The following is a 23,994-nucleotide window of genomic DNA, read 5'->3' as shown; positions in this document are numbered from 1 at the left end:
CTGAACTATCGAGTGTTCCGCTGGCTTTGATACCCACATGAAATCCCAGCACTCCTTTCAAAGTCAGTGTGAGGAGTTTGATCAGCCATGCAGAAAGGGCTGAAATGTCATCGGCTGCTCTGTTATTAGCTGCCAATTGGGAAAGGTGTAAGAGTATCCTTACCGTGGGATATTTATTAGCAAACTCTTCCCAGCAGCAGCCTGCAGAATTACCTCTTGTGAGATTAAACACCTGCTCCTGGGAGCTGCACTGATAGGAAACAAACTAATGTACTGCATTGAGGTGCCAAAAAGCAGCATTCAAGTGACCTTACAAACTGGATCACACTGAATATTCCAGCTGCATGCATGGCTCCAGGCTCCGTGGATGGCTCCAGGCTCTGTGGATGACTACATGATCCATGGATGGCTCCAAGCTCCATGGATGGCTCCAAGCTTCGTGGATGGCTCCAGGCTCTCTGGATGACTCCAAGCTCTATGGATGGCTCCAGGCTCCATGGACAGCTCCAATCTCCCTGGATGGCTCCTATCTCCCTGGATGGCTCCTATCTCCCTGGATGGCTCCTAGCTCCGTGGATGGCTCCAGGCTTCATGGATGGCTCCTGGCTGCTCCGCTCTCCCAGCCTCTCCTGCTGCCCAGATACACCGAGCTCTGAGCAGGCAGCATTATCTCCTATTAGACAAACTGCTAGAGCTGGGATGCGTTCTTTAGGGCACACAGGACTTTTGCAGGGTAGGAGGTAGAGGCAGCAAACTGGATTACGTGGTGTTCTACCCAGGGCCAGTACAGGAGGAGGGGGAAAAGCAGGCGAGGTGTTGCAGGGGAGTGGCAGAGGAGCTGAAGGATCAGCAAGAGGCAAAGCTGGTGGTGTCACTAAAGCTGTGGCAGAGGGTGTGAGAGCTTCCCCACACCCTGGGCTGGGGCCAGCACCTCAGCCCAGAGCCTGGGCTGGCTCCCTCTCCAAGGGCAGCTGTAAGCTCTGAGCCTGTGCCAAGGCTGCTCAGGGCACAGGGTGATGCCTGTCCTTGTTGGGAATAGGGACAGTGGCAGCAGCAGCTGTTCCAGAGGCACTGGAAACCCTGGGCAGGCGCTGAGCACCAATCCCTCATGGAGACAAGAGCAGAGGGGAATAGATTTCCTCCCATTGATCCACCTGCATGCCCGGCTCCACTGAGCGCTGCCAATGTCTCCAAGAAATATTTTGTTAACGGCGCTCCTGAGGAGGCTGTGGCACAGTAAGAAATCACCATTTGTTCTCCTGTCAAGGTACAGTGTCCTGGCACATCTCCCCAGGGCCAGGCTGATGGGCTCAGAGGGGAGAACAGAGCAGGGGATGCTCCTTCTCTGGTAACTCCAGCCAAGCAGCTCTCTCTGTGGTAACTCCAGCTGCTTTTTAGATGATAACTATTTGTAGCTCAGAAAGGCGGTGGCAGGTCCCCAGCTGCAGGAATCTTGTACAGACACTCCTGGAACCTAAAGCCTCCCACTTCAATCCACAGAGAAGAAAAAGGAACTTTTCCTTCTAAAAATAACAGCAGATATGCAAACCAGTGGGCAGCAGCCTGCCTGCACCAGGTCTCCCAGATAAAATCCTTAAGGATTTTATCCCTTGTGACCTTCTGAAATCTCTCAGGTGATCCCTCTTTCCTGGATTACAGTAAATCCAAGTGCCTCCCCTTTGCCCACCCTTTATTCCCAGATCAGCGCTGCTCTTTTGAAATAGAGTCCTTTAAATCTCAGCTCATCTTTGAGTTAGAGGGCACAGAGGACACTCGTCCATAGGAAAACGAGAAGGATGAATAATCCATTTCACAAACGATTTGGAGATTTCAAAGTCTGGCTCTGCTCCCAGGAAGAGCGGCAACTGGAAGTTGTGCAGTTCACGGGGTGGAAAATTAGAGCAAAGAGCTTGCCTTGGGTCGCACCATGTTTCACTTCCATCCTCGTTTTTCAAAATATGTTATCGCACGCTATGAGGCATGCAGAGAAATCAGAATGAAGATGCAGCTCAGAACAGAAAATACAGATAGTGAATGTTACATTCTCTGCATATGGAAGCAGGGTTGGATGATCTTTCAGGTCCCCTCCAACCCAAACTGCTCTGGGATTCTATAATATTAAAATGAGTGGAAAATTCTGCTCATTCTCACACTAATTTTAACTAGTTTTGCTACAGATTGGTGAGATATTGTGTAGATTGGAGAATCCATCCAAGGAGTGGTTAAATGAGTCTCTCTACAGGGTGTTGCAGGTGTTGGAAGTGATTCCCCTACCAGATACTTCCCTGAACAAGAAACATCTTGGTGGCACCAAAGCTCACGGATGGAGGTAAGAGAAGGAATAAATCTTCCCCCGGAAGGCTGGGAAGCTGTTGTCTTCAAAGCTCACGGATGGAGGGAAGAGAAGGCAGGAATAAAACTTCCCCCGGAAGGCTGGGAAGCTGTTGTCTGCATGAAACATCACCTGGGTGGCTTTTGGGGGAGCCCCTGGCCAGATGAGCTCCGGGATATTGCAGAGCAGGCCGTGGACTCGCTCCAGCTCCTGCTGTTTACCAGAGCAGGGCGGGATTGCTCGGGGTTGTGCTGTGTGAATTATCAGCTCTGAAGATGAAGTGGAGTGAGAATTAGCAGGTTTCTGCTATAATTATTGTTTGCTTGGATTTTTACAAGTGGAAGTGATTGTAAATATGTGCATTTTTTTTTTTTACACATGCAAGATTCATATTTAAAATTAAAACAAATTATTCTGAAAAACAGCCTAAAGTGAAGTATATGCAACACACACAGAAAAAAAAAAAAGTGGCAGGGGGAAGGCAGGAGGGGTTGGAGATGCTGAGATGAACAGACAGGGAGCAGATCATCTTGGGGTAGGAAATGTTTCACACACGTGCCCATCTTGTTATCCCAGGAAGGTGCTTAAAAATTCACTTACTTCTCTGTCTATATGTGGAAGCGTAGAAAATGCTCCTCTCCATAAAAATCATGGTTGCACTATCCCCAGAGCCAAGGAAACACCTAGAAAGTGCATTTATCCATCACAGAAGAGGCCAGTGACCTGCACCACTGCTGACAACCAGCTGGTGCTTTTTACCTGGGTTTTACCCAGTAAAGCAAAGAACCATGAAAAATGAGAGGCAACGTGAATCCAGTCAATATTTACAGCCCTGCAACTGCTTTGTCAGCCCAGGTGCAGCCCTGGGAGAAGGCCCAGGGAAGGGGCTGTGCCTTGTCAGACAGACCCCGTGGCTTCTCCCCTTCCCTGCTGGAGAAGGGGGGTCGGAGGGGACTCGGATTATTTAACACGGATTTTGCTGTTTGTTTTGTCACCAACTCCTTCCCAATGTTTCCCACTGCAGAGTCAATGGCTGCCTGGTGCAAAACCCCAGCCCAAGAGCAGATTAGCACATTCCAGCCTGCTGTGTTAATTAGCAGGTAATGAGAGATGCTCATCAATAAACTCAGCCGTGTCTGACCCCCCTCCTGGGCGCTGCCTGCAGGACTCGGGAATGACAAGCCCTGCTGGGGTCACTCAGGAGATGAAGTGCTCTCACCCCAGAGCAGAGGCAGAGCTCTGGGGGAGCTCACACAACCAGCACAGCAACAAAGGCCTTTCACTCAAGTTCTTGGGGGACAGCTGGAGGAAATGCTTTTCCACCTGGTTTGCTGGTAGAGGAGCTCTTGCTCAAGGTTCAGAGCTGGTAGTGTAAAGCCAGGAGTCAAAATGAAAGGAACTTCATTATCATTAATCAGGAGCTGGACTCGGTGATCCTTGTAGATCCTTTCTGAGTCAGTGTATTCTAGTATTGCATTATTCTCTAAGTACAGAATTATAGTCCCTTGGAGTAAATCAGCGGAAATTTCTCCCCAAGGATTCCCCACTCTTGAGAACTTATCCACAGAGGGGATAAATACCCCTAAGGAAAAATAAACAAACAAATAAATAAATAAATAAGGTTCTTTTGCAGCTTAAATCAGAGCAAACTTCAAATGCAAGCCCCTTCTCAAGCTGAAATCCTGAGGAATGGTGAGAGGAAAGTCCCCAAACAGTAACAGTTGCCTGTGCCACGTCTATTTCTGACTTGAGGAAAAGCTCCCTGCCTTCAAGGCGGCACGAACATAACCTGTTTGAGGCCTTAGAGAGAGACACATAACCATCATCATCATTTTTAAGGAGCAATGTGCACCACAGTGCCTTACGGACACCTATAAATTACCCAGCACTCGCCTGCCAGCTCAGCCTAAGCTCGATATTGCCTGCAGTAATTATTTGGATCAAATGCAGTTTATCTGCTTCATATTTGTGTTTCTGTGCTCTCTGGTAACTTATAAATGTCATTGCAGTGTTTATTTGTTATAATGAAACTTAATGACGTTTGAAACCAATGGCTGTGGTTGCAGGCTGCAGGTTCGAAGTAATCTCTTCATCTTTGAAGCAGAAGGCCCAATGATAACATTAAATTATCCTACAGAAAAGGAAGATGTATGCAGACAGATATTCAGGCCTGTGTATTATTCATTGGAGAGATGACTAGCAATGAGCCACAGTGCCTAAGGCGACGGACTCAAAGCATTGTCACCCAGCAAGGCAAATGTTCCTGTCCAAGGGGAGCCAGTTGTCAAGCCACAAGCCCAAGTGCATCTCAATCTGTTTTATTAAACCTTCGAAGGCATGCTGGGGTGGCTGGGTGCCAGACGCCCGTGTGAGACGGCTGGCAGGGAAGAAATGAGGTGGGGCTGCTGTAAAACAGCAGAGCTGTGTCAGGAGGGGGAGCATCCAGCTTTGGGAGGCATCAGAGGGGTGGGGAGCAGAGCAGGAGCTTGCCAGTGCTTGGAACCCCCCCAGCCAGTTGCTGGGCACTGAAGGCTGTTCTCCCTCCATGCAAGACCCAGAATAAACTTTTCTTGCTTTGCTTCAGGCACTGCTCCTTGTCCTCCCTCCTTCTGAATAATTTCCTCCCTTGGTTTCTATTTCTGCGTGTATTTATAGACTCTGGTCGTGTCTCCCCTTGAGCCTCCTCTAGACTATATAAATTTACCTCCTCCAGTCTCTCCTCTTACAACCTGCTGTCGAATCCCTGGGCCATTCCTGCTACCACAGTCAGAATTCTCCCTGGCTTTGCTCTGTGCTCCCCCCTGCAGGGCCCGGTGCTGCTGCGGTGCCAGTCCCATCACAGCCCACGTGGAGCTGCACAATTACTGCTGCTGATCACCTCGGGACCTGCTGAAGCAAAATGCCCGTGGCAACAGCCAGGAACATCTTTCCTTCAGCTCCCTCAGTGCTGTCAGGAGTGTGGAAGTACCCAGCACTCAAAGAGCTTTAACCCCTGCAGCACAGCTGAGTTGTCGAACTTCTGGTTTCTGAGCTGCTTTCCTTCACATGGGCTGGGCTGGTGCTCCCACACCTCCTGCTCAGGCTGCTGCATCCCCCAGGAATATGGAAACAGCCTCACCAAACCCCTCCTCAAAGGGCAGTGAAACTTTAGGGTCTGCAGGAAAGTGGACCCCAGTGAAGTTTGGCTTTTTGTCTTCACCTGCTTCTCCTGCACAGGGTCAGACAGGTCTGGAAACGCCCTGTGCTGCAGCATCAGCTCCCAGCAGCAAAGCTCCACCCTCTGCTCTGGCCCTGAGCGATGGGACAGTGTGGCCAGATGGTGAGGGAAGGGGTTCTGCCCTGCTCAGATGAGACCACACCTGCAGTGCTGCCTCCAGCTGGGGGTCTTCATCATTGGAAGGACATGAACCAACGGGAGTGAGGCCAGAGGAGGTCATGGAGGTGCTCTGAGGGCTGGAACCAGGCTGGGAGAGCTGGGGGTGCTCACCTGGCGAGGAGAAGGCTCCAGGGAGAGCTCAGAGCCCCTGCCAGGGCCTAAAGGGGTTCCAGGAGAGCTGGAGAGGGACTGGGGACAAGGGATGGAGAGACAGGACACAGGGAATGGCTCCCACTGCCAGAGGACAGGGATGGATGGGATATTGGGAATTAGGAATTGTTCCCTGTGAGGGTGGGCAGGCTCTGGCACAGGGTGCCCAGAGCAGCTGTGGCTGCCCCTGGATCCATGGAGATGTTGAAAGCCAGGCTGGACAGAGCTTGGAGAAACCGGGGATAGTGGAAGGTATTCCTGCCCATGGCAGGGGATTGGAACAAGATGGTGTTTAAGACCCCTTCCAACCCAAACTGTTCCATAATTCTTTGATTCTGTGATACCCATGAGTCTCTCTTCTTTCCCAGGGCTGTTGTGTGAAGCCATTCCAAATCCCTGAACTACCCTGAGAGTGCCAGTGTTTAGAGCTTCAGTTTCATGTGATTGCAGGGCAAGATGGTTTCCCCCAAACTGTCCAAGGACCAGCCCATGGGGCACATCCATCACTGGCATCTCTGTACCTGGCACCAGCTGAGGTCCCTGCCCTGGACACCTGTGGGGCAGGGAGGTGACCCCTGCAGAGGGCAAACCCTACAAGCAAACACTGGTCAGTGCTTTATTCAGTGACCACCAGGAGTGCAGGAAAGCCTGGGCAGCTCACTCACTTCACCCACCTGAGCACCTGGATGGGAACCAAGGCTGTTACTGGCAGACAAGCTACCTGATGACAACTGACAAGAGAAATTCATCTGCATTACTCACAATCCTTACACAGCCAGAGCTAGAGAACCCCCTGCAAGGATCCCACCACTGAGAGCTCATCCCAGCCCCCAGCTCTGATTTCCCTAGAAGCAGACCTCTTTTCTAGCTGGGAGTGCCTTGGATTGACTAACACACCTGTCCCTGGGTCCTTGCAGGCCCCAGAGCCTGGGCAGGTCTCCCATCCACACTCCCACTGGATCTAACATTGCTTAAAACATCAGTGACATCGATAAATGAGGAGGAGAGACCTGTGCAGGGCCACCTGCAATGCCCTTGATGGAAACCCTTGAAAAGGGAGTTAATTCTGGACTCTGCCCGCGCTCGGCTCGGAGGGGATGCAAGCTCTGCCGTCCCCCAAGCAGCTCTGGAAACAAACAAGTTGACAAATGAGGCTGCCTCTTAATGAAGCTGCAGCCAAAGTCAATACTCGGCCCTTCTATCAGGGCACAGATCAAAGATGGTCTCAAGGGCAAACGACCTCGGCAGGGGTGGGACAGCTGTCATTCACAGGAGGGAAGGGATGGCTTGAAATGAAAAGGAGCAGCCTCAGAAGCAGAGGGAGACAAGGGCAACTTGCAGAAGCAGAAAGGAAAAGGATTTAGAAGAGGAGACATGCAGAAGGTGGGGGAAGCCTTTCTTCCTGGCCTGGAGTGCTCTGTCTGCAGTTAAATCCTGGTATTCTCTCTGTCTCCACCATCACTGCTGCACATCCAGAGCTACTTCCTCACAAACCTGTATTTCAGCTATTTCCCTGCAGAAGTTTTCCTTCTCCTCCCACCCAGCTGACAAAAGACTGAGATGGGGAAGGATTAAGGTTCCCCCATATATTTACAAGTATCTTGAGGGGTTTAAAGCTTTGCCTCCAAGTTAGGTACACTTGGGGTGTTCTTCTGGGGGCAGGGATGGGCAAGAAGGAAGGAAAACAGCACAACAGATAAGGAGACCCTGCCCACAACAGCAAATCAGGTCCCCAGTATCTACGGCTGTTTGCAGCTTGAAGGAAGGATATTCTCACGAGGCAGTTGGGCCCTGCAGCTGCTTTAGATCCATCAATGTACACTGCACCCTCCAAGCCAGCACTTCAGGCTGTCCCCTGTCCCACAGAGCAGCCTCACTAAGGGAATGGCTGGGACAGAAGCCCTTTGGTGGCTGGTGTGAGCTGGGACTCACCTTGGACAGGCCATGCCTGATCCCAGCCTGGCTTGGACAAACCCCTGGGTGCAATTCCATACCCCAGCTCTGGCTGGCTAGGAGCAGGTTTCTGGGGCAGGGATTGTTCCCGCCCTGTTTGGGAGGTGCCACAGCACCTGGCCCAGCATGGACTTGACCCTCAGCTGAAGGTGAGCCCACCCAGTCATTTCCTGTCTTCAGAAAAATCTGCGGGCAGCATGGCTCCCCCTTTGAAAGCTCCAGGATTGAACACTGGTCTGAGCTGATGGCAACAACAACCCAGCACACTTATCTCCAGGTCAACCTAAATATTTCATTTAGTTTCTAAAGAAGTCAATGCCTTTCTCTCTTTCTTCCTTTATTTTAAATCTTGGAATGCTACTGACTCTCATGAATATTGATGAGGATCATTAGTCACTGAACATTTCACTTCCCTTCTCTTTTCCCATCTATATAAAAGCTTCATCTTTGTTAAAGGGGAAAAAAAATCCATCTCAAGTTATATCTCTGGATATGCTTTAAGATTAGCTCCATTAATACATTTATAGAGGAGTAAATACCCATGGGAGCAAATAAAGGGTGTAAAAGGGCATGGAGATACTGACTCTGAGACTGGTGCTGCACTGGAGGGAACTGGGAAGGTTTGTGCCTAATGTTCTTTTCCCTCTTAAGGTTCATCATGGCAGCCTTGGGTGCTAAATAATCCTTGCATTGGCTGCCTGGCCTGGGGGATTCCCCTCACACATGATCCCTGCCTATCCTGCAGGTTTTTGACCATTCCCGGTCCTTCCACCTTCATCAGCCTCAACCTGAAGGCTTCAATCACATTGAGTGAACACAGGTGGGAGACTTTGGCCAGATACAGCAAATAATTTGGGGCAAACAAGAAAAGCAGGACTTGCAGCATTCAGCTGGATACTTCACAACCAGATTTCCCTATTTCCTTACAATAAAAAAAGGATTTTTAGAAGGGTTTAAAACCAAGTCAGCTCAAACACAGCTGTGTGCATTGCTGGGTGCTTGGCAGTGCCTTTCAGTCAAATCCAACACAGTCCCACTTCACTGAGGAATGGAAGCAGGATCTTTTTGCTGGCCTGAAACACACAATTTCATCCCATTTTGTCATTACAGCAGTGAAATAGAGCTGCCTCACAGTGCTCCTGTAAGAGAGGAGCTTCATGATGCAGGTTGGGACTGCAGGGATGGTGTTATGTGGCACACAGGGAAGCCCTGGGGAAGGAGCTTCAAAATGAGTTATTTAAGCCTTTTTCAAGCACAGCAAAACCACTGGCTCCCCAGTGCCCAGAACACCAGAGGGTTTCATCTTCACACCAGTCTTAGCTGCCACCCACAGCCTGTTGGGCTGGAAGTGCTCCAGCACTCCAGTTTCTGCTCACAATTGCACAGCAGATTTCCTCGTGCTGGTTCAAGAGCCATTTCAATGGCAGGCCTGGCTGTTTGTCGATCCTGAGTGTGTCTCAGGGTGGGACTTACAAGACTGCAGTTGTTTTAATTGATATTCTAAGTGACAGGATCTTGGTGCTGCTTCATTGCTCCAGTCTGGGCATCAGCAAACCATCTCTGCCTGCAGAAAGCACGTGGCTGTCTCCAGGAGAGGGAGGTCAGGGATCCAGAGCAGGCAGGAACAATCCTGGTGTCTCCTTGCAGCCATGTCTGTGCCCCACAAGTGCCCCCCAGAATAGCAGAAATTATGCTCTCCCTTTCTCCAGCCTTGGGTAGAGATGTGCTGTCACAATCTTTCCCCCTTTCTGACCAAAATCTGGATTGTTTCCTTGGAAGCAATGGCTTCCAGATACCTTGAGAGCTGGAGACTTCCACACAGCCAGGCTATCATGTCCATGTCAGGGGGATTTACAGCATCATCAGCACCTGACTCAATGGCAGAGCCAGATCTGCTCTGCTCTGGTGGTCACCACATCCTTTAGTGGTGGCCTGGCAGGGCTGGGTTATTTGTTGGACTCAGAGATCTTCGGGGTCTTTTCCAATCTAAACAGTTCCATGACTGTGTGTTGGCTGTGTGACTGGGGTTACTGATCACACTGCTGTCAGGGTCCCCATGAGGGACACAAGGGAGGAAAGCTAAATGACAGACCCCAGGCTGCAGCAGCAGCTCTGCAGAGAGGGGAAAACTACCAGCAGATACAGCTCCAGGGGAAACAGCCTGGAGTAGCGTGGAGGTGGGAAAGCCAGAGCTGCCATCTCCAGACAAAAGCCTTGGATCTCCTGTCACTCATGTCCCCCCATCTCCTGATTAAAAATAAACTGGCCCAAAGCCCACAGCACCAAAAGATGTCCAGGCAGCTGTGGCAAGGTGAGGTGAGATCCACAACCTTATCTCTGTCATCCTCCAGGTGCAGTTCACAGGACAAGCTTTTACCAACAACTTGCCATAGTCCTCAGGTGCACATCCCATTTCAGTGCCAGAGAGGAACTAAAGGGGCATGGTGAGGGCAGTGGAATTCAAGTGGCTGAAATAATCTATATTCCACCCTAGATATTGATCCATGTATACAAATAATGGAATCCCAGAATGGTTTGGTTGGGAGGGACCTTAAAGGCCATCTTGTTCCACCCCCTGCCATGGGCAGGGACCCCTTCCAGTATCCCAGGCTGCTCCAAGTCCCATCCAACCTAGCCTGGAACACTTCCAGGGATGGGGCAGCCACAGCTTCTCTGGGCACCCTGTGCCAGGGCCTCAGCACCCTCACAAGGAAGAATTTCCTCCCAGTATCCCACCTAACCCTGAACTCCTTCAGGTTTAGGCCATTTCCTCTTGTCCCACTGCTACATGCTCTTGTGAAGAGTCCTTCTCCAGCCTAAGACTCCTGAAATGTTTTTAGTGTGCTCCCCAAAGGAAGTCCCTGCAAGGGAACAGTGCACAGATTCCACAGGATCCAGGTTTTCCTGTACACACCTGCAGGCTGAACAGTGAGAGAAGCAGCTCCTGAAATGTCTGATGCTGGTACTCAGGGAGTGAGGAAAGATCGTATTCATTTATTTAAGACCATGCAGCAATAGTTTTCCACAGGGGACTGCTGCTCAAATCAATAGATAAAATGATACCCTTCGACCATTAACTGCTACAACAACACTGTTACCGTAAAGCTCCTGAGCTTTGATCAGATTTATGACCAGCAGAGTTGTTCAGCCGCTCCACAGCTGCTCTAGACGACTGGGACATCACGGATGCAGCTCTGCTCCCCCTCTCCAAAGGAGCAGAGAGCAGCAGGAAATTAGGGAGAACAAACAGAAGGTAACACGGGATCCTTCCCTCGGCAGCATCCTCAGGAATGTGCATGCTGCACCCACCAGGACTTGGCTCGTGGCCACAGAGGTCCTGCCTTACCCAGTTTTCCAGCTGACCCAACCCAGGCACAGTTTCCCCCTGACACCAGACACAGGCAGCTCCTACACTGGTTTTCCTCAGGTTTCACTTACATCCCTGCCTTGTTCAGCTCCCAGACACACAAAGCATCACGGAAATATCAATGCGACCTCTGAGATAACAACGCATCCTTAACAACTCCTTGAGAACGGCTCTATCCACTCTCCTCTCCCTTCCCAACGCCTTTGTCAGATAAAGAACAAAAGGCTCAATGCAGCTCATTGAGCTGCCGGCCCTAATCAATTGCTGAGTGACAGCGCTGGGTGAGGGCAGCACCCCCATCACAGAGCTGCGAGCCCCGGGGCGGGTGGCACCTTCACTGGGAGTGACAGCAGCGTTAGCAATGCAAAGTTCCCGCTGCATCCCGCGGGGAGCTGGAGATCAGCTGATAACGGAGTCTCCAGCCCTGGAGATCAGCTGATAATGGAGCCACCACCGCCTTTGCACCAGGGTTCCTGCAGCTTGCAGCAAAGCTTGGCAGAAATCCCATTTCCAGGGTGCAGACCATGCAAAGCCCAGAGGGCAAGGCTGTAGGAAGATGCCGGTGTGCTGTTGGAGCTGTTTCTGGGCTGTTGAGCTCTGCTGTGTGCACAGGAGGCTGAACAGAGGCAACACTGTTTGAACTAAACCAAGTGACATGTCACAGGTCTGCTCCCAAAGGACAGACCCTTTCCACTGTCAGGCCAGAGAACCAAGAGCAGTTTGACCTTCTACAGCAGCACTGAGGTTTTTGGCATCTGGTAGAGGAGAAAGGTCACGTTTTACAGGGATAAGAGGACTAGGTCCTATTTATCCTTGAGGCTCAGGAAGATTCATGCTCAGCCTGTGCTGCTGCAGATGTAAAAGTCACTTGCAAGATCCAGATTAAGTGTTCCCATAAATCCAAGTAATTCCGAGGCAGCAACTGCCTTGCTGGGCTGTTAATGGGTGGCACAAATATGCCACTGTGCCTCAGTGCCACGCTCTAATCAGAGGTTTTCCTGGCAGGAAGGGTTCACTGAACCCAGTTTGAGCTATGGCAGGGAGCAGAAGAGGCGGTCAAGCAGAGAGACATTTGGAGCAGGGGCACAGCCAGCTTCTCTGAATAAGCCATTTTTTCCCAAAAGAGCAGAGACTCCATCCCAGAGCCCAGCTGGTTTCTCTCCAGGCAGTAACACGGGGCCTGACAGAGAAAGGAACTGCAAATCAGACCATTGTAGAAAGGATGCTCAGGCTCCAGGAGGAAAAAATTTTGTGAGTCCCTCTGTTCTCCACTGGAGAAATAGAAGGGTGTGGTGGGATGGATGATGAGGGGTGGGATGTCAGAGGGATGTGAAGCTGCTGGAGTGAGTCTAGAGAGGTCATGGAGATGCTCCAGGGCTGGAGCCCCTCTGCTCTGGAGCCAGGCTGACAGAGCTGGGGGTGCTCACCTGGAGAGGAGAAGGCTCCAGGGAGAGCACAGAGCCCCTGCCAGGGCCTGAAGGGGCTCCAGGAGAGCTGGAGAGGGACTGGACACAAGGGATGGAGAGACAGGACACAGGGAATGGCTCCCACTGCCAGAGGGCAGGGATGGATGGGATATTGGGCAGGAATTGTTCCCTGGGAGGGTGGGCAGGCCCTGGCACAGGGTGCCCAGAGCAGCTGTGGCTGCCCCTGGATCCCTGGCAGTGCCCAAGGCCAGGCTGGGCAGGGCTTGGAGCAGCCTGGGACAGTGGAAGGTGTCCCTGCCATGGCAGGGGTGGAATGAGATGAGCATTAAGGTCCCTTACAAGATAAACCATTCTTTGATTCTGTGATTCTGTGACTGAACAGGGCACACATCTGCCCACAGCCCTACAAGCAGCAATGCATCCATGCTCTGTGCCCACCACATTATCTAGGATTTCAATATTTGTGACATCCTTTAAAACTTTAACCCAGTTTGGTGTTCAGATCCATCTCCTTTCCTCTTTGTCCTCCTTGGTGTTGTGTTTCTCCACCTCAGCACTGCTGCCCAGCTCCCCAGGGACCCCAGCTCTGCCCCGCAGCAGCGCTGCTGCAGAAGGAGCTGCAGCCCTGGCTCCTGCGGGAGCTGCAGATTGCCTCAGAGAAGCTATTAAGAAGCAGTCAAATAGAGCAACCTTTCATTGACAAGGCACTCGGCCCTTTAAACGATTCCAAATAGTGTTTTCTTTTTATTGCTTTCTGCAGTTTAACAGCCTTGATTTCAAGTTACTTTGGCTTATGATAAACTCTGGATCTATAACGCCTCTATTCTCTCCCTCTTTGGTCTCTCTTGCCCACTTCTTCTTTATGTTTTTATTAAAAAAGATCCAGGAAAACAGATAGCAGATTAAAAGGGAAACAAATTGAAATGGGTCAAATGTATCTTGCTTAGATGACAGCCACCCCATTAGATACTTTTAAACAGGACAAATAATCCGTTTGGAAGCATAAGTGGGCTTTTACATTTATTCTAAATTACAAACCAAATGATTGCAGCCTCAAATGGAAGCACTGGCTAATTGCACTAATATCTCACTAATTCCAGCACCAAGGAATGGGGGAAAAAATGAACAATTTTCACCATTTTACCAATTATTCAATTTAGGCCAAGGTACATTATGCAAACCCTGGATTGAGCTTCCTCTCCATTTTGTGATCTATGACAAGGACTGGAATTCCAGTTATTAATAATGGAGGAGCTATAATTATTCTAAGGATGGGTATGAGATAATTACAAGCCATAAACCCAGCTTTCATATGCACACACAATTCTCTCCCCATGTCTGGCAGCACCAAAACCTTGCTGCAGACTGGAGACACCCTGAAGCTCAGGACAAACACCCCATGCAGAGCTGCTCGCAGGTCACCATGTGAAGCCAGAGCTGGGAACATGAGCTGGAACACGAGCAGCTACCCAGCTCTGCAGGCAGGCAGGGGCTGGGCAGAATCAACCTTCCAGAGGCTGGAATTGGGTGATCCTGAAGGTTCCTTCCAACCCAAACACTGTATTGACTCCATGGTTCTCTGATCCCTAGAAGCTGCAGTCTGTGAGGGCTGCATGGATGCAGGAATCACCCCAAACAGAGCAGGCTGGTGGCTCTCCTTGCCTTTAGGCCACCACTGTCCCTGTCTCTCTGGGCCAACTCACCCCTGTCCCATGTCTGAGGTATGAGGATGAATCCCAACTTTGCAGCACCTCCCCCTGCCCCAAAGAACTTGCTGTTGGAGCAAGGCCAGAGGAGACCATAAACTTGACAAGAGGACAGGAGCACCTTCCTGGAGAATATTGGGTTGTGTGAAGACCTTACAGCACCTTCTAGTATCTGAAGGAGCCACAGGGAAGCTGGAGAGGGACACTGTCAGGAACTGTAGTGACAGGAAAAGGGGGATTGGGTACAAATGGAAATTTAGACCAGATGTCAGGAGAAAATTCTTCACTGCAAGGGTGGAGATATACTGGTACAGGTTGTCCAGGGAGGCTGTGGATGCCCCATTGCCAGAAATGTCCAGGGCCAGGTTGGACAAGTCCTTCAGCATCCAAGTCTAGTGGGAAGTCTCCCTGAACATGGCAGGGGAAAGTTGGGACCAGATGATTTTTAAGGTCCCTTCCAACTCTTAACATTTGGGGAGTCCATGAACAAAAGAACAGAGCCTTCCGTTAGTCCTTTCCATTAGTGCCTTCAGATAAGATCCCAAACCTTCAGAACAGAAGAGTCAAGGTGAGATTGCAAAACTTTCAAAGCCTTACTCTTTACCCTCCCAAAAGTGAATATTTGTCTTATGCTGCCCAACAGCTGCACGTGGCTTTTAAAGAAAAGTTGTGCATCCAGGATCTGGGCAGCCCTTCCCTGAGCTGATTTCTGGAGCCCTGACCCAGCAGAGGCGACTTGCCAAGCTCTCCCTCTCACACAGAAGGCAGAGCACTCGTTGCTATGTGGAGCTGCAGCTCTGCAGCACAGGCTGCTGGTTCTGTTGTGCTTTGTGTGGTGAATGGAGACACCTTGAATGCACAACCCAGCCCCGACACAAACGGAGAGTGGCTGCTGCCGGAGATAACTGCGGCACAACCTCCTCCTGGCACAGCAGGCAGTGTTTGCATCCCTCTGAAGAGGAGGGTTTGTCCTTCCCTCAGCACAGATCATTAACCACTCACTGCTCCAGGAGAAGATGCTGCACCAAATCCTTCTGTCCTTTTCCCTGCTCTGTGCTGGACATGGGGATGGAGCTCACCCCTCATACTCCAAGAGCTGTGTCCATCCCATGGAGATGCCACCTGCCCTCCACATGTAAGGACACGAGAGCCAGCGAAGTGTCTGGAAGGGGAGGTCAGAGGAGCTGCCCTGCCCCACTGCCCTGCGTGGGGGGACATTGCTGTAGGCACCTTCCAGCAGCTGGTGGCTGGTGGGAACAGGTGGTGGAGGTGAAGGCTGACACCTCTCAGTGCTTAATCGTTCCTGTTAGTAGCTTTATGAATGGCAGCCAAAAAGTGCCATAATTGCTGCAGTGACGCTTGCTAATGACTCGAGTTAGATCTGGCAAGTAGTCAAAGGCAGGAGACAAGAAGTAAAACTGCAGGAGCAGCATCTGAATTCCTGCCTTGGACCACTGCAGAGGAGAGCAGAGCAAGCCTGGCTTGGGACCTGCAGGTATGGACAATGAAGGACCAAGCATGATGGGTGAGCAGTCCAGCACACCCTTGCCTGCCCCCGGGGAGAGAACTGCATGAGAAAGGAGAAGTGGGAATAGAGGAACAAGCCCAGATTTTCAGAGTAGCTCAAAATCCTTTTTCTTGGGGGACGAAGGTGACCCACGTCCTAGAAAACATATTTCTACTCCAAAATCACCTTGAATCAGGGTGGCACAAGCCCTGGGAGAAGCAGGGTAACTCAGCTGACAGCATCACCTCCAGCCCCAGCAGCACCTCCCTTGCACTGCAGGTGCCTTGGGACATGCAGGACACCTGCCGTGGCTCCCACTGCTCCACCCTCGTGGCCATGGGAGAGCTGTTCCTAAGGAGCAATCCAGCCCCTCCTGAGCTAACAGCACGCTCCTCCTGATTATGTATCTGTTTCTGAATGTTAACAAACAGTTGGCAGCAGCTGATTGAGTAGGTTATTAGCAGAATGAAGACAGATGGTGGAGGATTAACTCCAAAGTGTCTTTATTGCGCGGCCGTCATTGCAGACAGCTCTCCCTCTCCCTCTGTCTGCAACTGTCACCAGCTCCATTTCACCCCACAGCCCCCAGTGCTCACCAGAGCGCGGGCCCAGCACGAGACAAGCTCATCATCAATCACATGAGCACAGAGCAGCCACGCTGGAGCTGTGCCTTCCTGCTCCCCAGCCAAATTCCACCCCCAAATCCAGACTTTTCCTGCTGAGGGCTTTACAAAGTGAGAAGTGGTCGCACCTGATACAGCACAGCAGTGCAAGGACAATGCCCAAACTGCTTTTGCTGTACCTGTCATGTGGTGCCTGACAGCTGGGAGAGGCTCCAACACCGCACCTGGGCCTGTCTGATCACTACACAGAGATTGAGATGAGGAGCTGATGGAGCTGATGGAACTGATGGAGCTGACGTGGGCAGAGGCACATCCATGGACACCGATCTTGGCTCCTCATCCTGGGGCCCAGCTCAGCTGGAAGAGCCACATCTGCAGCCAGCTGTGCTAATGGACATCATCCCTTGCCAGCTGGTCAACAAACAGCACAATGCCACCAAAGGCCCTTGCTGGACACCTGTAACCCAGATCTATTTCACTCTGCTGGGAGAGCTTGCCAAACAGATCTGTGTGCATCCAGACTGGATCTTCTCTGTGGGGACAGCCAAAACCACCATGTTCACAGAATCACAGAATATCCTGAGCTGGAAGGGTCCCACAAGGATCATCCAGTCCCACTCCTGGCCCTGCACAGACCCCCCAGCAATCCCACTCTGGGCATCCCTGGCAGCACAAAGGCTCCTGGAGCTCTGGCAGCCTCGGGGCCGTGCCCATTCCCGGGGAGCCTGGGCAGTGCCCAGCGCCCTCTGAGGGCAGAACCTCTTCCTGAAATCTGACCTAAGAAATTATTTCCCATCAGAAAATGATTCTTCAACACTGTCTAGGCTTCCAACCCCTCTTGTGCTTATCCTCCTCCAAGCCATTGTAGATGTCTGCAGTAAATGACAGGAAGGTTCTAAGTGTCCCTGCAATTACCTGTTTCCTCTGGGATGGAGACCCTACACCTCATATTATCCCACTGCCCCACTGCCTTCCTTTGCTTTCAGTTCTCTCAGCTCCCTTGTAACTATTAATAGGGCTGCTCTTCAGCCTCTTTTTAAAGGGAGAAAAAGCTCTCACTTGGCATAAATACAAAAGGGGAGCTACTTTCTCTCCTCACCCTGGCAAGGGAACTGGCCCAAAGAGTCTGGCTCAGGCACCTTGGGCAGGAAATTCCTGTAGATGACTAGGCACCTGACCCCACCCCAGCTCACACCATACAGTGTGGATCTGTACTGCAATCCACCAAAACCCTGGGAAGCTGGATGTCTGAAATTGTCATCTGTAACTGCTTCTAATGAAAACACAAGTCCTAGGTGGTCTTTGTAGCCATGGAAATCCCCCTGACTTTTGTTTTTGGCAGATTGTACCTTTAAACATAATGGCCCTGCAGCCTGCAGGGGCCAGAAACTGGCTGCATGTCAGGCAGGAACACTTTGTTCCCTTTCCCTCACAAAAGCTTTACTTTTGGCCTTTCATGTTTCTTTGTTCTCTCCACACAAAGCCATGCTCAGCCTGAAAAGGGGGCTCACTTCGTAGGCTGACGCAGGCTCTGAATCCATCAGGGGACCAGAGCAATCCCAAAGGACTGGCAGGATGCCCAGGGTCCTGTCAGCCTCCAACACCCTGTGAGCATCCCCAGGGTCTGGGCACAACCACAGACAGCCTGTCCAAGAGGCTGGAGGGACAGGAAGGTACCGAGAGGGAGGCTGCACCTTCTCACAGCACTTGTGTCCCATGGGGCAGCCCCTTCCCATTAAAAACGTCCTCTAATCAATGTTTAAAGAGTGTGTGGTAATTAACAAGCATGAGGTGAAGCCTCGTGAAGTACTTTCCCCATGTTATCAGGGCTCCTGGGAATGTGAAGGAACCTTTGATCTTCTAACTGATATTTGAACCATAAACTTGCCTCCATTAGAGTTTTACTTCATGGAAACAAACTCACCTTTTACTCTCATGGAAAAAGGCTTCCTGCAGGAGCAGACACCCCCATGGCTAACTGCTGGCAAAACTCCATCCCATGCAGGGAAAAAGAATTATGCAACAGTTTGGGTTAGAAGGGACCTTTCAGGGTCACCCAACCTTCCTCTAGACCAGGTTACTCAGAGCCCCATCCCTTGGATGTTTCCAGAAAAGGAAGTGCAGCAGGGCAAGAGATCACACCCTTTGTCCAAATTATTTTCAATCAGAATCCCCAAAAAGGGTTATATCCACACTTGGATCAAGTTTCCAATTCCCAGAGTGACCTCACAGAAGCCAAACTGTGACACATCCTGGAGACCCTCCCATCTCACCAGGCTCTGGACTTCCTTCTCTCATCCAGCATTAATCAGAGGGGGCTGCACCAGGAAAAGAAGCGACCAGAAGCAAGGATGGCAGTTCTGAGCATAAATAGTTTTTGTTTAGTTATTATGCTTCATAATTATTTATGATATTTCTATGGATTAATCAATGCTCATAAAGTACTTGGGGAATGACTGGAATATAAAATAGGGAGATTTTAGCAGAAGTTTGAAGAGCTATGTAACAGTGACTCTGCGAGGTTCAGAGGCACTGGAAACTGGGATTCTGGAAGTGACATGGTGACCACTGCCACCCAAATAGAACAAGAAGAGTAGATGCAGCAATTGCTGCAAGAGCTTCCTGTGTGATAAATCCTTTCTGTAGGAAAAGACAGTGGGTCATGGATGTATGGAACTACAAAGCTCCTGCTCTTCTCTTGCAGCTTCACACAGGGGTCTCCCCACATGCCCTCTAAGATGTTCCAGAGATCAAAGGGGAAGCAGGATTTCAGCACACCCTCAGAGGTGAAGCCCCTCACAATGAGATAGCTAAAGAGGAAGAAGAAGAGAAGGTGAGGGAACTGCTCACCTTCAGTCATCCTGCGGTACTTCTCCTTGTACATGAACCCCAGTACTAGGCAGCATCCTCTTCCTGGGAGCCCCAGTTCTGCAAGAGAAGAGAGCGTGGGGTTAGACTGGGCTGGGGACAGGAGCAGGCACCTGGGGCTGCTGCAGGGAGCAAATCCTGCTGGAGACACCCTTCAGGAAAAGTGCCAGGAAGGTGAGCACCTAACTGAAGTCTTTGGTCAGCCTCACAGAGCTGAGCTTGGCTGGGCCCCTAGACTGTATCTAAAGACAGGAGGGACAGCATCCCCTCCCTTGCCTGTCCTTAAGCTCTCCTCCATTCCAAGTGAGGGAATGAGCTGCATCTTCTTCCACAGCAGCTTGTTTCAACAACAGGACTCTTTCATCCCTTTCTCCCTTAGTGGGGAGCAAAGTGAAACGGGAAATGGGCCTCAGTAGGGAAGATAATTCTGGCCTAAGGAATCTTGCTCTTTAGAAGCAAGCAAGTGACCCTATGAGCAGGAGTGTGCCAGAGTCTGAGGAGGCACAGGCCTTTGATGCCTTGATTTGTTAATGGAGCTTTTTGACTCTTGGTAACAAACAGAGAGATCTGAGCGTGGGTTTTTCCAGAAGTAGGCTGCGAGCACAGGCACTCTCCCCGTGCGCATCTCAGAGAGGCAGAGAGCTCTCGTTCTTCAAACAAATTCTCCTGTGTCACAGTGCAGAAAATTAAGGTACCATGTCCCCAACGCTGCCTGCGGACCTGCAGAGCTCCTCGGGGGCTTCTGTGCTCTGCAGAGCCCTGCTGATCAAAGCCCCTTTGATGTTTACTTAATGTGGCTGTGGACTCTGCGGAGCCCCCTCTGCCGAGGAAGTTGTGCCGCTCGCAGGAGGGGAAGGCGGCGGAACGCGAGGCTGGAGAGCGCAGCGGTGGCTGGAGAGTGGAGCAGGACCTGCCTGGCAAGCTTGGCTTTCAGTGCCACGAGGCAAACTTCGGGTTGAATTGCAGATCTGGATTGTGTCCAGAGGAAGAGGGAAGTGTGATGTGATGAGGGAAGATCCCCAGATCCACCTGGGTATAGACCCAGACATAGAGAATCCCTCCCTAGCAGTCCTCGCTGCCACGGCATGCCAGCAGAGTGATTATATCCTCCTCTTGTGCACAGTATGAGGCAGAGTTTGAGCCTAAACCTAGAAAAAAACCAGACTTCTTTTGATGCCACACACAAGCCCAGTTAAAGCACTTTCTCTAGCATTATACAGGGCTCCACCTTGCAGGAGGCCCCTGGTCTAAGGCTCCCACCAGGGAGGAATCAGCATCTAACCAAAACAAATCACATATGCCAATCCACTGAGGCTGATGCTCAGACAAAGGCAAGTCTCTTGAAATAATCAGAGTAAGCTGAAATTTAATTGCTCCCCTAAATCTGCCTTGTCCTGGAGGGAATGCCCTGGAGAGAAACAGATGTTTCCAGAATGTGACTCCAGCTTTCATGTTGTCTTTGGGGGTGCTTGTAACTCCTTCATTGGCCACAAAAGGCGGTGACTAACTCAGGTGAAGATGTCTAAAGATCAGGGCAGATGACTCAACCAATAGAACTCTCAGTGGCTTCTTGAATTAACAGGAAGGAGTAACGAACAACCATTGTCCGGGTCTGATGGTGGAAACCAGTTCTCTTGCTTTCCAGGACGGAGATAACGTGCTCCATCATGGTCTGCATGAAGTGAACAGCCACAAACACACTCAGAAAGGTGCTGGCCTGCAGGGAGTTGGGTGCCTCAGACGGCAGGGACAGCCAGCTCAGGCTGCCTCCCTCAGCCCTGGCTGATAACGAGGATCGATAAGACTTTGCTGACCTTGGGGGAGGTTCCATGCAGGATCCTGTGAGGACACACACTCCGTGTGCCTGGCAGAGCCCTGAGCCTGCCCAGAGCCCCCAGGGCCGACTGTGCAGAGCCAGCAAAGCAGGTGAGAGCCTTTATGTCTTTATTGATAGGAAAACAAAACCACATCGATTGCTATTGAGCCTCCAACGAGCACCAAGGTATCAAAGTAATTAAAACAACACAATTAGATTAGTGTCAGACAAGGCAGCAGGGCCCACAGTGCAGCTGAGCAAGCCAGCTCTGCTTGCTCAGATGTGCACACAGGGCCTGTGAATGGATGCTGGCTGGGTTTTCCTGGACACAGAGCTGGGGTGAGGGGGCCTACCACCCCTGCACACACCATGAGCACAAACATCACCAAGATCGCTCCGTGGCCTCTCTGGACTCACCCCCGCAGCTCCAGCTCCTTCTGATGATGGTGGCCCCAGAGCACCCGAGCCAGGGCAGTGCTGAGGGCAGCAGGAGCTGCAGTGTCCTGGGACAATCCCACCGCTCAGGTGTCCAGCTCTCACCTTCCCCTTGCAGTGAGCAGAAAGCTCCCCAAAAGGGGGTTGTGGGCAGGGGCTGCAGCCCCAGGCAATGGCTGTGCTGCCCAACAGGCCCAGCTGAGCCCTCAGAGAGGGCGGGAGGCTCAGGCTGAGCTGGATCCCGAGGAAATGTGGGTTCTTGCCTCTCTGGAGCCTGGCTCAGCAGGCTGCTGTGGGTGCCTGTCTCCCGTTTGCCTCCCCAAGGGGTGCTATAATTAACACTTATAAACCACTTTGATATCCCATGATGAAAGGAGCTGTACAAAAGCACTGCATTATAATAATTCATACCATAAATTTGTGAGAACATGCAAAAATCTTTATAGCCAAAGGCACCTTTAAATACTTGAGAGAGCCTTTAAAAGGTAAAATACTTCAAGATGACTCTGCTGCCTAAGGATGTCTCACCATTTTGGCTTTTAGTGGCTACCTAAAGCTAAAATAGTTAAGCAGATACGCAGCATTTTAAATGTCTTGGCTATAGGAGGGCTGCTGAGACACACCAAAACCAGAATGTTTTAACCCTTGTGTGTCCCCATCTCCCCCAAATCAATCCCATCCATTTCATTGCGATGATAATTGAATTTCTCAGCATCTCAAAAGTAGTTACAGCTGAAGTTGATCATCCCACACACTGTGATGAAGTGGGAGCTAAGGTATCCTGGTTGGAAAACATGCATCAGAACCACGGTTTCCACTCTCTCAGGAGTACCTGCATTAATTCACCCCCAAACTGGCAGAAGAGCCACTCACTGGGTAAAGCAGGAGCAACTTCAAACCACAAATTGCCAGTGACAACAAAGCAAAAGCCGATTAAAAGACAGACTTTGGAGTCTTTGAGAAAGGGATCAAGGGATCCTCAGCCTGGGAAATAGAGGGAAAAGTTACTTAGGAAGAAAGATCTCTCAGTGCTGGCCCAAACTACAGATTCCTTCTGCTTTTTCCTTGGTTCTTTCATTGTATGGGATTTTTTTTTCTCAATTTTAGGGCAATTCCTTCCCTCACCACTCAGGAAGGGAAGGAAATATCAGATCACCGGTGCACTAAAGGCTAAAGCTGCAAAGCTGTAATAAGGGTTTATTAACATAATCATAATATGTACTATTGTGTAGCTATATCCCACCAGGAATGATAATAAACATTTAATAGCCCAATAATACCTGTTTAATAATTTTCAGCTCACCCTGTCTAATTGCAAGTTTATTAAAGAACTATAAACTTTATAATCGTTGTAAAGGCAAAATTGCAATTCCATTGCTTATTTAATATTGAGCTAATGATATTACAACTAAGTTATATTTTCCCATACATATTAAATATCAATTAGCTGGTTTAAACTATTGATTTGTATTTAATTAACTATGCTATTATATACCAATTAAACTCTTATAAGAGAAGCAGAAACAGCTGGTCTCTAAAATTAAATTTTTAAAACTTTGTATTAACATAAATATCACGTTTTGATTTTGTCATGTTTTCCTTCTACAGTGATGGCAATTTGCTACCTGTAAATATTTTTTTCTGATTGCATGTTATATCCACGAGTTGAACTCTACTTTCTGGGATGGGGAATGGGCAACCTCCACGGTAGATATCCTACTGTCAGTGACACCAAAATGTGGAAACTGGGCAAGGCAGAGGGCTGGAAAAGCCTTATCTCACCTGGAGATCCCAGAAGCAAAGAATTTGGCTGGGAGCTCTTCAAAGAGCATGAAATTCTCCAAGGAGAGAAGCTCAACACATTCCTAAGTTGGCCAGCAAGGAGAAGATCCTACCTGACAAAATCGAAGAGATTTTGATGGAGAATCCTCATCCTCCTGCTTAGGAGTTTCCTGTCCTAGGGGATGCAGTTTCCTGCTGTACATGGGTGCCTTGGTAAAGAAGCAGTATGGACAGAAAAGCCTGATTTCCCAAGGTTTTCCATGCTCTTGGCTTCACTGTGACTAAGGATGCTGCATCCCAAAAGTTTGAAAAATAGGTGAAGGAGCATTTTCTTTGTTTTCCATAATTTTGATTTCTGGGCTCAGAACCATCCCAAACATCCCTGTAACCTCTTCAGAGGACCCTGCCCTGGGCAGCCATGGAGCACCTTTCCCTCCAGGTTCCACTGCCATCAGTGCTGGGTTCAAGCTTCCTTCCTTGATGTTGTTTGCATCCATGAGCATTCCTGAGCAATCCAAACTACTGCTGCCATTTGGCAGAGAGCAAACAGATCCTTTGGCACAGAATTCCTATATTACACTGTTAAATCTGCAGAGCAATCCAAGATCTTCAGAGATGAAAAAAGCCATACAAAAGCACATTATTATTATTA

General features: G+C 50.2%; 1 protein-coding gene across 1 annotated transcript in view; it reads right to left on the bottom strand.

Moving 5' to 3' along the window:
* KIRREL3 (kirre like nephrin family adhesion molecule 3) overlaps positions 1–23,670 on the bottom strand; it is a 133,192-nt gene extending 109,522 nt beyond the window's left edge. The window contains exons 1-2 of the mRNA XM_041480553.1: positions 23,619–23,670; positions 19,292–19,369 (exon numbers count right to left, since the gene is read on the bottom strand). Of these exons, the coding sequence (XP_041336487.1) occupies positions 19,292–19,369; positions 23,619–23,670 (130 nt within the window). The remainder of the gene's footprint in view (positions 1–19,291; positions 19,370–23,618) is intronic.
* Positions 23,671–23,994: the final 324 nt, after the last annotated feature.

Source organism: Pyrgilauda ruficollis, unplaced genomic scaffold (assembly GCF_017590135.1).
Source record: "Pyrgilauda ruficollis isolate IOZ18807 unplaced genomic scaffold, ASM1759013v1 scaffold52, whole genome shotgun sequence".
Taxonomy (NCBI): Eukaryota; Metazoa; Chordata; class Aves; order Passeriformes; family Passeridae; genus Pyrgilauda; species Pyrgilauda ruficollis.
Note: the sequence above shows the minus strand (reverse complement) of the source record. Positions and strands in the feature narration are given on the sequence as shown.